Genomic DNA, 14,743 nt, shown 5'->3' on the forward strand with positions numbered 1-14,743 from the left:
TCTGAATGTATAGTTACCTCCCAACTAAATTAAAGAGGACACGGGCGCCTGGGTGGCTCAGTTGGTTAAGCGACTGCCTTCGGCTCAGTAAATGGAGTCTCGGGATCGAGTCCCACATCGGGCTCCCTGCTCAGCAGGGAGTCGGCTTCTCCCTCTGACCCTCTTCCCTCTCGTGCTCTCTGTCTCTCATTCTCTCTCTCTCAAATAATAAAATAAATAAAATCTTAAAAACAAATAAAGAGGACAATCACATTTCACCATTGCTATGAGTTAGGTGTTATTTTGGGGGTCATATTCAAAAATCATTGCCAATAATTTCAGGACTGCTTCCCACTGCTTATTTTTGTAGAGCTTGTGAGACACAAAATAACATCTAAGACAACCTCACTGGATGATTTGGAAAGTAATGGGACATTTCCTAACCTGGCCTTTCGCTGAGTCTTTTTTGTGGTAGACACATACTTCCTAGATTGAATCTGTAAGTATTTCGTTCTACCCCTTAAAGATTTTTTTTTTAAGATTTTATTTGTAAGTAATCCCTATACCCCATGTGGGGCTTAAACTCATAACCCCAAGATCAAGAGTTGCATGATCCACGGACTGAACCAGCCAGGCTCCCCTTAAAGATTTGTTTTTAAAAAAGTAAAAATCGGATGCCTGGGTGATTCAGTTGGTTAAGCGTCTGGCTTCCGGCTTGGGTGGTGTTCAACAGAGTCCTGGAGTCGGCTCCTCCCTCTCCCTCCGCCCCTCCCCTGACTTGTGCTCTGCTCTCTCTTGCTCACTCTCTCAAATAAATGAATCAATCTTTAAAAAAAAGGTAAAAACCCTGGATGTTAGGTATTCTAGAAGCACAGTTTTCCTTCACTGACTTATTGAGAAGGTTGAATCACATCCACCATGAAACTAGCACATTGCCTACGCTGAAGTAAACCTTCCTGTGTTTTAACTATGATATCCTAGTTTTAACAAGGCCAATGTAGGGTTGAAGGAGTCAGTTGTTAAATGTTGCAGGGAAGATGATTTACCAGCAGTTCCCTCACACACGCAGTGGTGTCCTTATGGAATTTTAAAACCGATTACTATTAATTCCCTTTGATAAACACACATACTCCACACACATCTTGAGAAATAATACTTTGTCCTTATTTTCGATCATTAGCGCCACCACCATTATTAATGTTGTTTGTATTATCCAAAATAACATTGACTGAATGCCAGCCAAGATCAACAAATCTTGGAATTGGATTCAAGGAGTTAACTGCCAATGTGGAAATCACTGAAAAGGGAGAGACTCCCATCAAACGTACAGATGCCTGTCATACTTAAATTCTCACAGAACTGGAAAAAGATTTGAGGCAATTTATGTTTCCAGTGTAATTTCCTGAATACTTGAAATTTAAAAAAAATTTGATGTAGGGGTGCCTATTTGGCTCAGCCAGTTAGGCGTTGGACTCTTGGTTTTGGCTCAGGTCATGATTTCAGGGTTCTGAGATCCAGCCCTGAGTGGGGCTCTGTGCTGGGCGTGGAGCCTGCTTAAGATTCTCTCTGCCCCTCCCCCACCCCCTGCTTGTGCACGCGCTCTCTCTAAAATAATAAATAAAAATAAATGTAAAAAAAATTCGATGTAAAAGTATGGCTTTTACTTTCAAGACATAATGTGAGGGAAAACACCTGGTGTATAATAGATGCCTATTAAATATTAGTTGACAGTAAAAATTGTTTAGTTCCCAAAAGGAAAAACATAGGCCATATTATGTTTATGATAACTTTATAGCTTGGCATTTCCAACTGCACGAGAACTACTTTCACAGATTGGTGTGTGGTTAGGTTTAACTAGAAAATACATTATTATTCCTTCCTGCTGCTATATCAGTAACTTTTCTAAAAGCAGTTTAATAGATTTTTCAACAGCATATGATCAGTATTTCAAATTAAATCACTGGAACTCTGAAATAAGATTGTTACTTGCCTTTTTGTGGTGTTTTCTCTAATATTTTTATCTTTTACAAATATTCACAAATATTAAATAAACAGATCTGTAATGATAATGATGTATAATGAATTAGAGCAGTCAAGAAAACAGAGTTTGGGGCAAAAGAGAGTTTTTTTTAAATGATCAATTTTTAAGACACTCCAAATTTTTTATAATATTCAAATAGTAATACCACACAAAAGGACACATATTGTATGATTGCACTTATATGAGGTACTTTCATAGAGACTGAAGATAGAGTGGTAGTGGTCAGGGGCGAAGGGGAGGTGGGAACGGAGAGTTATTTCATGGGTGCAGAGTTTCAGTTTGGGATGATGAAAAGGTTCTGGATGGTGGAGATGAATGCACTCAGTGGCAATTAACTGTATACCTGAAAATGGTTAAAATGGTAAATTTGCTCTTACATATATTGTACCATGATAAAAAAAAATAGTACCATCATTAATATCTAGAATCTGTTTCAACAATATAAAACCTTACTTAGAGGAGGGGAATTGTCAACTTATAATAATTCAGTTTTACAACAGGTCACATGCAAACATACCCACAATCAAGGTGATGCCCATGCTGAGGGAGCTGACCCATGCAGTCAGGCCGCGGCTCTGATGGAATTCCTCAAGCCATTCCACGTTGAGGACTCCCAGGGCCATCTGGGAGCCCATGATGAGGATGTGCACAAAGAAGGAGGAAAGAACCACCATCCAAGCCCATCCACTGTCAATGTTTGGGTGGGGCTTAAGTGTCTTCTTATCTTTGGGGTCATCTTCAAAATCATACCCAATATCTTCATGACTTGTATACATTTTCCAAGATTTTCTGAAATACACATGACAAATAATTTCCTTGAATGTCAAACCAAAAGTAGCTTTCTCTTCTTTGGACAGCTCTACCTCCCCATCATAACCAAACTGGCCTTCAGAATCATCTTGTCATCATGCAGATTTGGGAACACTCCTGACTCCTTTACTGCCAAGTGCTTTTGTGAAACCTGTTTCATCTCTACAGGTTTCACATCTGTACATATATACAATCCTATATATGAGTATTATTATTCACATTTTAAAGAAATGGAAATAGACTCAAAGAAAGAAGTGCCTTTCCCAAGTTCTCATGGTCGGGAAGTATGGCTGCCCAGGAGCCTAAGAAATCAAACCCAGCTATTCCTGACTCCAAAGCCCATGCCTTGTGTCCGTTATTGAGATGGATACTGACAGGTGACAACAAAGATGTCACAGAAGGAAGACAGTTGGCTCTAAACAGTCTTTTGGGGTAGCTTTGCCTTGGTAGAGCTCTTTACAGAGCATCTGGTCCTCATTTTGTGGGTCCAAGCATTGAGCTGTTCAGTACAGCAGAGTGGATTTGCCTCAGAAGACCAACTCATATGAACCCAACTCCCAAGAGACTGGTAAACTAGACGGCCAATTTATTTATTTATTTATTTATTTACAATGGGAGCTAGAGCTTTCTAATAATGGTGATACTCAGGTCTGATACACAAGACCACAAAAAAGAGGCTTGGGGGCTGGATGGAGCTGGAGGGGGGTGGTGATGCCAGGTCAGGCGAGGACTCTGGTTTCATTTTTATTTCTTAGGATGAGAATTAAGTACACGTATAAGAACTGAGGATAAGGAGTAAAAGAAGGACAGACAGAGACAGAGACAGTAATCCTGGAGGTGGTGGGACAGGAAGATTGGTCTTGATCAGGAGGAGCAAAGCAGAAGGTGCATGGAGATGATGATGCCAAGGAGTGGGATGAGAAGTTACACCCGATGGTCTAATTCTTGCATGAAGTAGGAAGTGAGGTCACTGGCTGAGAACGAAGAGGGTGGTGGTTATGAAGGGCCCTCAACATTCAGGAAAATGGAAGAGACTGTTGCCCACAATGAGTGGAAATGATTGCCAGGCAGTTCTGAAGGTGGAGCTGAGCCCTGCAAGACAGCACCACAGAGCCACGGGAGTGCAGCACCAAGGACAGAGCGCTGGGAGCCCGAGCATCATCAGCGGAAGAGAACGTTAAAGCAACAAACGACTACAAGTTGGTCTGCTTTTTATTATGATCACTATGTGCCAGCAAATCTAGACAACGTCACTGATAAAATACTCTTCTTCTGAAAAAATCTTTTGCTGCTCTAAGTTGCAGACAATGATGTTTTAATTTCTATCTGTAAGCTTCAAACCAGCGTGGTGCTATCACTTACCCTCTCGTAAACACTGTATTATCCGTGGGAGTTATTGCAGAGAACTCCCGGTTCTACACTTGACCCCGACACCCATGAGGCCCCAGCAACACACATGTGCTTTGAGAGTAAGTTCCCAGGAGTTGAGAATTATTGGAGGTCTCTGTGGCACAATCTGGTCCACAGCCCCCAGGGTGTCACAGGTCCCCACCTTCAGCAGGACGTTCGAGATGGAAGAACAGCATAGTTACTGTAGAGAAGAAGAACCAGAACTTGACTTCTTCCCTTCTGTCACTCTGTATGCCTACCTGGAGATTTTATTTTGTTTAAAATGTAAAACAGCGAAACAGTGCAAGACCGTGAGGTGAAAACATTTCGTTTGGAAAGTGAAGTGTGCAGTTAATACAGGCAATGTTTTACGCAACTGGAATAATGTCTTCAAAATAGAAATCTGTTCTTTTTTCAATTAATTATTTTAAAACAGAAGAAAAAACAAGAAAATACTGATTATTATGAACCCACTACATGGTTGTTACTGAAAATCATGTTGTTGCAATGGAGGAAGGAGGTCTAAAAAATAATCCCAAATACATGAGGACCCCCTCCAATGGTGGGGTTTTTCTCAGAAGTGTTTTGGTGTGGACAGGTTGGGGGATGGGCAGAGAAGCGGATTGTGGTGGACTGCACAGTGCCCACAGCCTCTTTCTGTACCCCCCCCCCGAGCTAAGAATTGTTTTTACCTTTTTTAAAGGCTATGTGGTCCATGAAACTTAAAATGCTTACTCTCTGACCCTTCATAGGAAAAGCTGGCTGATCCCTGGACTGTGCCATTGGTTCTGGTTACGAATTTGTTGGGAAGAAATGGGCACCTGGGACCCAAGGATGCCAGTGGAAGAGCGGTTTAATGGATCTGTCCTGGGGCTCATCCTGACTTTCCCCTTCTCTCATACCTTGTCCTCGTTATTATTTTTATCTTTTAAATGGTTTTATGTCCTAAAGAGCCATCCAGTTCTCAACCACTACACCTCCCGCCCATGTCGCTCCTCTCTGCCTCGGTCCTTTGCCACCTCCCTGTTCTGCAGTCATTTGGGAGGGATAAAATGCTATCTTGCCATGTGATTTATCCACACTGTCAAGATATCTTTAGGATCAAGCCCAAACTCCCCTTTGCCACTGCCAGGTTCTCCACAGATTATCTGCCCCCCTGGTCCCTGTGCTCCAGCCCTGCTAAAGCACTTACAGCTCCTTGACCTTGGCACAGTGTCTTAAGCTTTGGGGCATGACCTTCTCTTCTTCTCTCTTTTGGGAACACACTTCTCTCCTTCTACCCCCCTCCTGCTCTTCCTTCAAGATTCAGCTAAATATAGTAGTGAAACCTTGACACGGTGAGAACCCTCCACACCTGTAAACATCTCTAATCTCCAACAGTAGAGTATGTGTTCAATCAGTCAATCATTGTACAAGGTTGTTTGAACACATGGAAAGAAGGTGTGAATTATGCACGAGAGTGCTACAAAATTAGGTGTGTGCAATCATCCCTTCATTGTTTTTGTTAAAAATAGGTATCCATTCACTCCAAGATGGAAGTGACACAAAAATTGTAAGGGAGATTATTCTTTGGATGATGGTCTTAAAGTAGTTTTCCTCCTTTTAATCTACCTTGTTCATAAAAAAAATCGTAACAAATACGTATTAACTTTATAATAACAAAATAAAACTCCCTCTATCTTTTAAACATCATCTGGATCAGCTTTTTGCCTCTGGTAGATGAGTGGCTGACTTATAAAAAAGAAGGAAGATGATTCAAGAGCCACTTCCCGGAGTAAGTCTAGCCTGCCACTACCCTGCTCTTCCCCAGCAAGAGGACAGCCTGCCTGGGGACAGGAAGTGATGGGGCAGCCCTTGATTTCCAGAGCTCGAAGCCCAGAAAAGAGCCGCACTGGCAGAAGGCCCAGAGGATAAACCTACAGGGAGATCAGAAAGGGTGTTCAGTGGCTGTCTTCCTTCTGTCTCTGCTTCTTGTATGCAGAATTCCAAGAAGCCAGAAAGCGAAGAATCAGGGGAGTGACTGGCCTATATGAGTAATAATAACATCATTTTATTTTATTTTTATTATTTTAAATTAAAAATTTTTTTATTAGTTTCAGAGATTGAATTTAGTGATTCATCAGTTGCATATAATACCCAGTGCAATTGGGTGATGGGCATTAAGGAAGGCACTTGATGTAATAACATCATGCATATTAAATCTGTGGGATAATGCTCAGCTCCGTTTAGTAAGACAACACAACACAACTTGGCGTTTTCCTAAAGCCCACTTACATCAAGGGAAAAGTGAAATAATAATATCAAAAAAGTTACAGTTTTTCAACTCACGATTGAAATAGTGAGCATTTTCCTAAGCAATGTTAAGAACTTGATATTCTCACTGAATTATTTATTTTATGGGTTAAGAGATGCAGGTGTCACTGAACTGCTCTCAACATTTGCATTTTATTTGTTCATAAATAAATGACATCAAATAGCATTTAATTGCCAAGCTTTATCCAAGAGGCGCAAGGGTGCGCGTAACGTACGGTAGCCAATGCAGAGACTGGTGGAGGGTGAGGGTGGCTAAAACGAAGTTCTGTCGCGTCCTCAGGAGGTCCCTGAAGACACACCTGTTAATAGAGCTATCTGCATTTCATACCTAAATCTCTCTATAAGCAATTCACGTTTTGACTAATCACAGTTAACTTACTGCCCAATCAGGTCAACTAAAACAAACAAAAGACAACAGAAAAATGAATTTCTACCCCTTCCACCCCCAAGTTTGCTTTTAGCATTTACATAACCATAAGATACAAAATAACCATTTGAGTATTAAAATCCTAGTCTACACAGCATGAGCAGAGAGAGAGAGAGAGAGAGAGAGAGCACGCAAGTGAACCAGTGATGGTTCTGGACCATCCTGTCCCCAGGCTGTCTTTCTCCACCACATGGCCTTCAAGCTTTCTCACCTTCTCCACATCCTGACACAAGTGTAGAATATTAACACGCATGGGGTACACTGAGGGTAGATGGAGGCACTGAGTGTGGGGCTTCCTCTAAGATCAATATGTAAGAGGGAACCCATTCGAGGCTGGCCTGCTGGAAGCTCAGCATATAACATTAGGGCCTTGCACAGAAGAAGGTGAAGGAAAACGACGGGAAGTTTATGGGACCAACAGTCAACCTTCCATTTGCCCCAAATGTGGGTTCATAAATGGTGGAAGAACCATCATAAATGGAGGGAAATGAAGTAATCCCTGAAAGCTATGAGGTGGAGGCCAGCCACATATTTATGTGCTACCAGTTTGAGGCGAAAATAATTTAGAGCCAGCTGGAGTGTATCAGAGATTAAAACTAAATTAATATTCCACAGCTCTGTTCCCAGAGTAAGTTTTATAAACAAGTCATTCACTTTTAATTTGGCTACTATGATTATGTCGGCATGCGGTGAGTTCTTTATAAATGACAAGCAAAGGGGAAAGCGCCCGGTTAAAACTAAAATTACAACCTTCCCGAAAGGTGGACAAAGTAGGACGGTCACTGGTTCTTCATAAGACGCAGGGGAGTGGTGCGTCCGCCTCCAACTGGGCCGTGGGTTCTTTCGCCCTCTAGACCTGGTGTGCAAGGCAATCTTGGGCCTTAGGGGGCGCACTTGAGCCCAACAGGCTGAAGAGGTTAGAGCCGCGATGGTTGGGGAGCTTAGGGAGTGCGGAGAGGCCAGCGCAGGGGAATCGGAAACTTCCCCTGGGTTCACGCTGTACCGGGGAGAACTAAACATACAAATGCCTTCTATGGGTCAGGGGCTGTGATGAGTGGCTTCTCCACACCTATCCTGTCCAGTTGGCATTAATGTCCCATTTCACAGGCGAGGAAGCTGAGGCTATTGTCGAATGAGGACAGTGAAGCTTGGAGGTCAAACTAGCAGGGAGTGGAGCCAGGCCTGAGGGATTCCAAAGCCTACTTTATCCACCCTCCCCCCATCTCTCTCTCTCTCTCTCTCTCTCACAGACACACACACACACACACACACACACACACACACACACACACGCCAGACAAGGCGAAAAAGGAATCTTTCTAATCCTCAATAATAATCCTCACTCATCCTTGCTAATTAGGCTGAATCAACTTTCCCGCGGAAAGAAAACGACTTAATTGGTAAGCAGAATTCAGTTTCTTTAAAACCTCGCCAATGGCCTTGGCGGCCTCTGGCCGGGTAATGGCCGCCCCGCGTCCCTCGCCCCCGTTAGTTTCCCTTTCCTCCCCCCGGGAGGTGCGGGGGAACCAGCACCTGCATGCCCTGGGCTTGCGCGCGCCCCACTGCCGGGCTCCGCGTTCTGCCCGCTTCCCCGGCACCCCGAGAGCCCCATCCCGCGCACCCGCGTCTCCGGCGGACTCGAAACCCGCCAGCTCCGCAGGGAAGCGGGCCGAGCGCAGTCCCGGCCGCCTGCGCGGGGAGGCTTCCGCACCCCGGAACGTCCCCTAACCGCAGCCCCTGGTCTCCCCCTCTCCGCTCCGCCACTGCGTGGTTCGAGTTTCAAACTGGACTCGCGGAGGCGGGAGCGCGGCCCGGCCGGGGTGCCGCCGGGGGAGCGAGGCGCGCGTCCCCACGCTCCGCCCTGGCCCGAGGTTCCCCGCCCGCCCCGCGGTGGCCTCGCCCGCAGCTGGCGACCCCCGCGCCTCGGGGCGGCCCTGCCCGCCACCGCCCGGCAGCCTTCCCGGCCCTGCCTCCGGCCTGCGCCGCGCCTCGCCGAGGTCCCCGGAGAGCAGCGGCCACCCGCGGTCCAGGGTGCCTCCGGGGCCGCACGGCCTCGGGAGACTCACCGCTCGCGCGCTGCGCGGGGCTTCGGCCTCACTCGGCTCCGGGCCCCGATCCCCGAACTTGCTGTTTGCCTCGGAGCCCCCTGAGCGGCTGGGCGTAGAGAGCTGTTGCAATGTCGCCCAGCATCCTGGATGGAGATGCCGGTGGCTGCGGCTCGGCTCTCCTGCCGCCTCTGTGCGCTCGGTGCGCGGCGCCCGGGCTCCTCTCCGCCGCTCGCTGCCAGGCCAGGTGAGCGTTTCGTGGAGCTTCGAGCTCCAGGCCTCAGTCCGTGTGGCTTTAAAAAGGGTACGTTTGGAGGTGCCCGAACCTAACCTGGGCTTTCTTCCAATTGGTGCAATTTCAAATCTCCACGCTCCTTCATTCCTATACCGGCTAATTCTGGTTTGGCAGGAAAAAATTGCAGTCATCCCACGTGCACACTCTTGTGGCCGGTTGAAGTTTATAGCTTTGGCTGAGGCTCGCTAATGCTCTGCACATTTATAACCGCAGGAAAGGGTTTGAAACCTCGCCCCACATGCGCGTGAGAGAAGTAGCTTCCATTTCACTGAGCTAGCAGGGAAGAGAGGAACCAAACCCTCACCCAAGTCTGGGCCGCCAAATATGGCACCTGGTAGATGGAGGAGAAGGGCGGGGCCTGCAGTCTTCTTGGCCAAAGAGGACTGAGCATCCCTAATTCCTCTTCCCATTCTGGGTCCCACCTCTCATTGCTCTTTTTCCAGTCAGTATCTGCCCGTTGGCTCTTACACATTCAAGGGCACCGGGCACAAATTTCATTTCATGTGTGTGTACCCTGTTCCCAACAAAATTCTTTGCCCATGGAAAGTTCTCAATATTTGTTAAGGCGGGAAGCCTGCTTCTCCCTCTCCCACTCCCCCTGCTTGTGTTCCCTCTCTCGCTGTCTCTCTGTCAAAAAATAAATAAAATCTTAAAAAAAAAATTGTTAAGGGAATGGGCATAAATGAAGCCAGTGCTATTTCACCTCACCCGAAGGCATTTATAGTAGTTTTCTATGGCTGTTGTAGTAAGTTACCACACATTTAGTGGCTGAAAACACAAATTTAGTATCTTCCAGTTCTGGAGGTCAGAGGTCTGGAATGGGTCTTACTGTGCCGAAGTCCAGGTGTTGGTGGGTTGTGTTCCCTCTGGCAGCTCCAGGGAAGAGCCACCAGGTTGAGAGGGTGCCTACGCTCCTTGGCTTGTGGCCACTGCTCCTGTCTTCACAGCTAAGAGCATTGCATCATTCCATGCCTTTCTCTTTGGCTCACATCACCCTCTGTCTCCCTCCTCCACTTTTAAGGGCCCTTGGGATTACATTGGTTTACCCATTGGTAATGGGATTATTGGATAATCAAAACAATCTCCCTGTTTTGAGGTCAGATGATTAATAATCTTAAAGCCACTTGCAACCTTAGTTCTTTTGCCGTGTGACCTATTATATTCACAGGTTCCAGGGCTTAGGATGTGGACATCTCTGGGGGACCATTATGCTCTCTACCACAGATTGCCTTCTTCTTTCCTTGTTTCATTTTCTTTTTTGCAAGAAAGAATATTTACATGGATTTCACATGGCCATTTTTTATATTAGACCCTGATTGAAAAATAATTGAGAACATTGTGAGAAATTATGGCTAACTGAGGACATTTTGATGAGGCACTAGGCTTATGTGTTCCAGATGTTTTAATTTGCTGATCAGAAACATGAGCAAATCGATGGTTAGTAGTCCCTTCTCGGCTGTCCTCAGATATCACTCACTTCAAGCAGGCTTTGACAGCACGTCAAGATTGGGGCAGTGCCTCAAGTGCAGATAGCCCATCTTGTTTGAAAAGAGGTCTGTGAGATTTTTACATTTGTTTTTCCCCTCAGAAACCTTGTACATTTATTGAGGTATAAGTGATGTAGTATGAACCATAAATATTTAAATGTGCATGTTTAAATTTGATGAGTTTTAGCATAAGTCAGGGGAACTGTCACCTCAATCAAATAACTCCAGAATTTTCATGGTACCCTTGGTAATCCATGCCTCACCCCATCCCAAATCCCCATGAAACCTCTCATCTGCTTTCTGAGAAGCTTCTACTCTGGACCATGTGTAATTCACATCTGGAAGGCCCAAAGGGGGTTTTCTTTTCCTTCCCTTTCCAGCTTTATTGAAGTAAATTTGACAAATAAAACTGTATCTATTTAAAGTATACAATGCGATGACTTGATACACAAGTACATTGTGAAATGATTGCCACAATCAAGTTAATTCACAGACTCATCACCTCATACAGTTACCTTTTCCTTTGTGGTGAGAACACTTACGATCTACTCTTTTAGCAAACTTCAGGTATACAATCCAGTATTGTTAACCATAATTACCACACTGTACATTACAGCCTCGGAACATAATCAACTTATAACTGAAAGTTTGTGCCCTTTGACCAGCACCTCCTCACTTCTGCCATCCCCCAGTCCCTGGCAACCAAGCAACCATTCTATCCTGTGTTTCTGTACATTCAATCTTTTTTTTTTTTTTTTTTTTTTAAAGAATCTACCTATGAGTGGGATCATACATTTGTCTTTCTCTGTCTGGCTTATTTCATTTAATATGACGTCTTCCGGGGGCGCCTGGGTGGCTCCGTTGGTTAGGTAACTGCCTTTGGCTCAGGTCATGATCCCAGAGTCCCGGGATCGAGTTCCGCATCGGGCTCCCTGCTCAGCGGGGAGTCTGCTTCTCCCTCTCACCCTGCCCCCTCTTGTGCTCTCTCTCTCTCAAATAAATAAAATAAAATCTTAAAAAATAATGATGTCTTCCAGGTCGGTCTCTGTTGTCACAAATAGCAGGATGTCCTTCTTTTGTTATAGCTGAATAATATTCCATCTTCTTTATCCATTCATCCATCAACAGACACCTAGGCTGTTTCCCTAGCCTGACTACGTGAATAACGTCACAGTGAACACGGACGTGAAGACACCTCTTCAAGATACTGATTTCATTTCCCATAGAAGGCTTTCTGGTAAATTAGTCTCCTTCACAAGTGTCACTGCTCTTACCTGCCTAGGGGTCTCTCGCTGACACAGGTACCTGGAGAGCAGGCCCAGAGCAAAGGGCCTAACTGTGATCCAAGGGTTGGTACATCCAGTTAGAGGACTAGAAATCCACTCTAAATTAGAATGTAAAAGACAAACACTAAACTCTTCTCATGGATCTTCAGTAGAGAAACCTAATGTTATCTCTTGATTTTCAGGCAAATTACACACGGTTCCCATAGTAGTCTTACTTTTCATTGAATTATATCAGGTAATAACCTTGTCCCTTAAGAAAATGAAACATTTCAAGAGCTGCTTCTAGAAGCTGTTTCTCTTAGTGTTATTTATTCATTTATTATTATTTTTATCTCTTAGTTTTAGTCATGCATTCAACTGATTTCATAACTGGAGTTGGGGTGGAACTAAGAATTTGGACAATCTGTGCCTTAATTTTGGGGGTTTAACGGTGTGGATTAGGCATAGATTGGGATAAAATCAGCTTTTGAGGAAGCTGCTAGCACAGAATATTGAAAGGTTTTTTTTTTAAGATTTATTTATTTATTTGAGAGAGAGAGAGAGAGAGAGAGAGAGACTGTGAATGGGGGGAGGGGCAGAGGGAGCTACTCTTCAAGCCGACTCCCTGCTGAGTATGGAGCCCAGCTTGGGGTCAGTCTCACCACCCATGGGACCATGACCTGAGCCAAAACCAAGTGGCAGCTGCTTAACTGACTGAACCACCCAGGCATCTCAGATATTGAAGGTTTTTGAGGAATACCTTAATGTGTTGCCTCGACTACCTCATTTGAGCAGAACCTCTAGGAAGTGAGTCCGGACCCGAAGATGACTCAAAAACTCCATCGTTGTCCCACGGACGCTGTTCTGTCTGTCCCTCAGTGTAGACGGCAGGCCCCGCCAACACCCCTCCATGTTTACTGCAAAGACACTGTGACGGTCAATTCTGTGTCAACCTGACCAATAAGTGTCGGTGAGGATGTGGAGAAATGAGAACCCTCGTGTCCCATTGGCGGGCATGCAAAAGAGCACAGTTGCTGTGGAAAAGTTTGTGGCCCCTCAAAAGATGCAACAAGGAACTACCAAATAACCCTGCAATTCCACTCCTCCGGGTATACCCCTGAGTAAGGAGAACATGAGTCCACACACCAACTTGGCCATGAATGTTCACAGCAACATTATTCATAATAGTCAACAGTGGAAACAACGCAGATGGCGATCACCTGATGAATGGCCGCATGGAATGGGGTCGATCTGTCAGATGGAATGTGGTTCAGTGACAGGAAGAAATGAAGTCCTGGTACATGCTACAACACAGATGAGTCTTGAAAACGTTATGTTAAGTAAAAGAGTTTGGTCACAAAACGTCACATATTGTATGATTGCACTTAGAGGGGACCTCCTGAGTAGGCACAGCTGTAGAGACAGAAAGTGGATTAGTGGTTGCCTAGGGCTGGGGATGTTGGGGAGGCAGGAGAGAGTATCTGCTAATGGGTACAGGGATCCTTGAGGGTCATGAAGACGTTCTAAAAGTGATTTCGGTGATGGTTGTGCAAGATTGTGTATAAACTGGAAACCACTGAATGGCAAAAACACAACAAAACCCAAAACCAATAAAAAAAAAAAATCCCCCCTCCCAAAATTGACTAGAGTGGACCACATATAAATCAGTGTTGCGGAAGGTCATGGAAAAGACGGGACCGTTAGTTGCCCTGAGAGCTGGACCTGGGCACTTGGAGGCTCTTCACCCCTGCCCCTGTCTTTCCCATTCCCAGAAGCTGTTCCAAGGACAGATCCTGGAGATGGTGATGCCGTGTTGAGAACACCTGCATGGTGTATGTGACTGACCCTAGTTAAGGCCTCTATCTAAACTTTTAAGATGCGGTGGATGGTGTGGGGATCCACTCACCATGCTGGTGCCCAAGACAAGCCTCCTCTCTAAGTTCCCTTGCTTATTAAAGCTGCCACCTCCCAACCTGGAGTGGCTTGCCTCTTTGTTTGGTCTCTCTCTGGCCTCCATGCTTTTAGGGGCCAGTTTCAGATTACAGAAAAGCTCTCAGGAGGTTGACTGACCCATAAGCTGTGCTGAGAATGGGTTATGATCTAAGCGTGATGGTGAATCCACTTCTATGTACCTGAAGTCCAAGATACAATTAATTACACAACTCTGTTCTTTCATTTAAATACCTTCCTGGGGCGCCTGGGTGGCTCAGTCATTAAGCATCTGCCTTCGGCTCAGGTCATGATCCCAGGGTCCCGGGATCGAGCCCCGCATCGGGCTCCCTGCTCCGCGAGAGGCCTGCTTCTCCCTTTCCCACTCCCCCTGCTTGTGTTCCCTCTCTCGCTGTGTCTCTCTCTGTCAAATAAATAAATAAAATCTTAAAAAAAAATAAATTCCTTCCTTAGTCTCATCTTAAGCAATAATATCCATAAAATCATGGTCACGATGTACTACTTACATACTTGTCTAACGCATACCAATAGAAAAGCCTAATTATTTTAGAGTTCATCAGCCTGTGTCCTGCTTTGTGGTTCCTGCACCAGCCCCTTTCTCTCACTGCCTGCACACAGCTGTCTGACACACGAGCTGTGACAGAGCCCCAGTGTTTGCCCACAGGTCTGGTTTGTGAGTGAGAGGCCATTTGCTTTTCCTAAGGGGTGTTAGAAGCAACGACATGAAGAGAAATCCCAAGCA

General features: G+C 45.3%; 2 protein-coding genes across 2 annotated transcripts in view; one reads left to right on the top strand and one right to left on the bottom strand.

The window, feature by feature from the left end:
* SLC16A14 (solute carrier family 16 member 14) overlaps positions 1-9,155 on the bottom strand; it is a 28,838-nt gene extending 19,683 nt beyond the window's left edge. The window contains exons 1-2 of the mRNA XM_027589312.1: positions 9,026-9,155; positions 2,538-2,809 (exon numbers count right to left, since the gene is read on the bottom strand). Of these exons, the coding sequence (XP_027445113.1) occupies positions 2,538-2,796 (259 nt within the window). The 5' untranslated portion in view covers positions 2,797-2,809; positions 9,026-9,155. The remainder of the gene's footprint in view (positions 1-2,537; positions 2,810-9,025) is intronic.
* Positions 7,901-14,743, top strand: part of LOC113919718 (probable G-protein coupled receptor 148) — a 54,529-nt gene continuing 47,686 nt past the window's right edge. Inside the window, exon 1 of the mRNA XM_027589314.2 lies at positions 7,901-8,359. The gene's annotated coding sequence lies outside the window, so the exon portion shown is untranslated. The remainder of the gene's footprint in view (positions 8,360-14,743) is intronic.

The sequence above is a fragment of the Zalophus californianus genome, chromosome 3, assembly GCF_009762305.2.
Source record: "Zalophus californianus isolate mZalCal1 chromosome 3, mZalCal1.pri.v2, whole genome shotgun sequence".
NCBI classification, from domain to species: Eukaryota; Metazoa; Chordata; class Mammalia; order Carnivora; family Otariidae; genus Zalophus; species Zalophus californianus.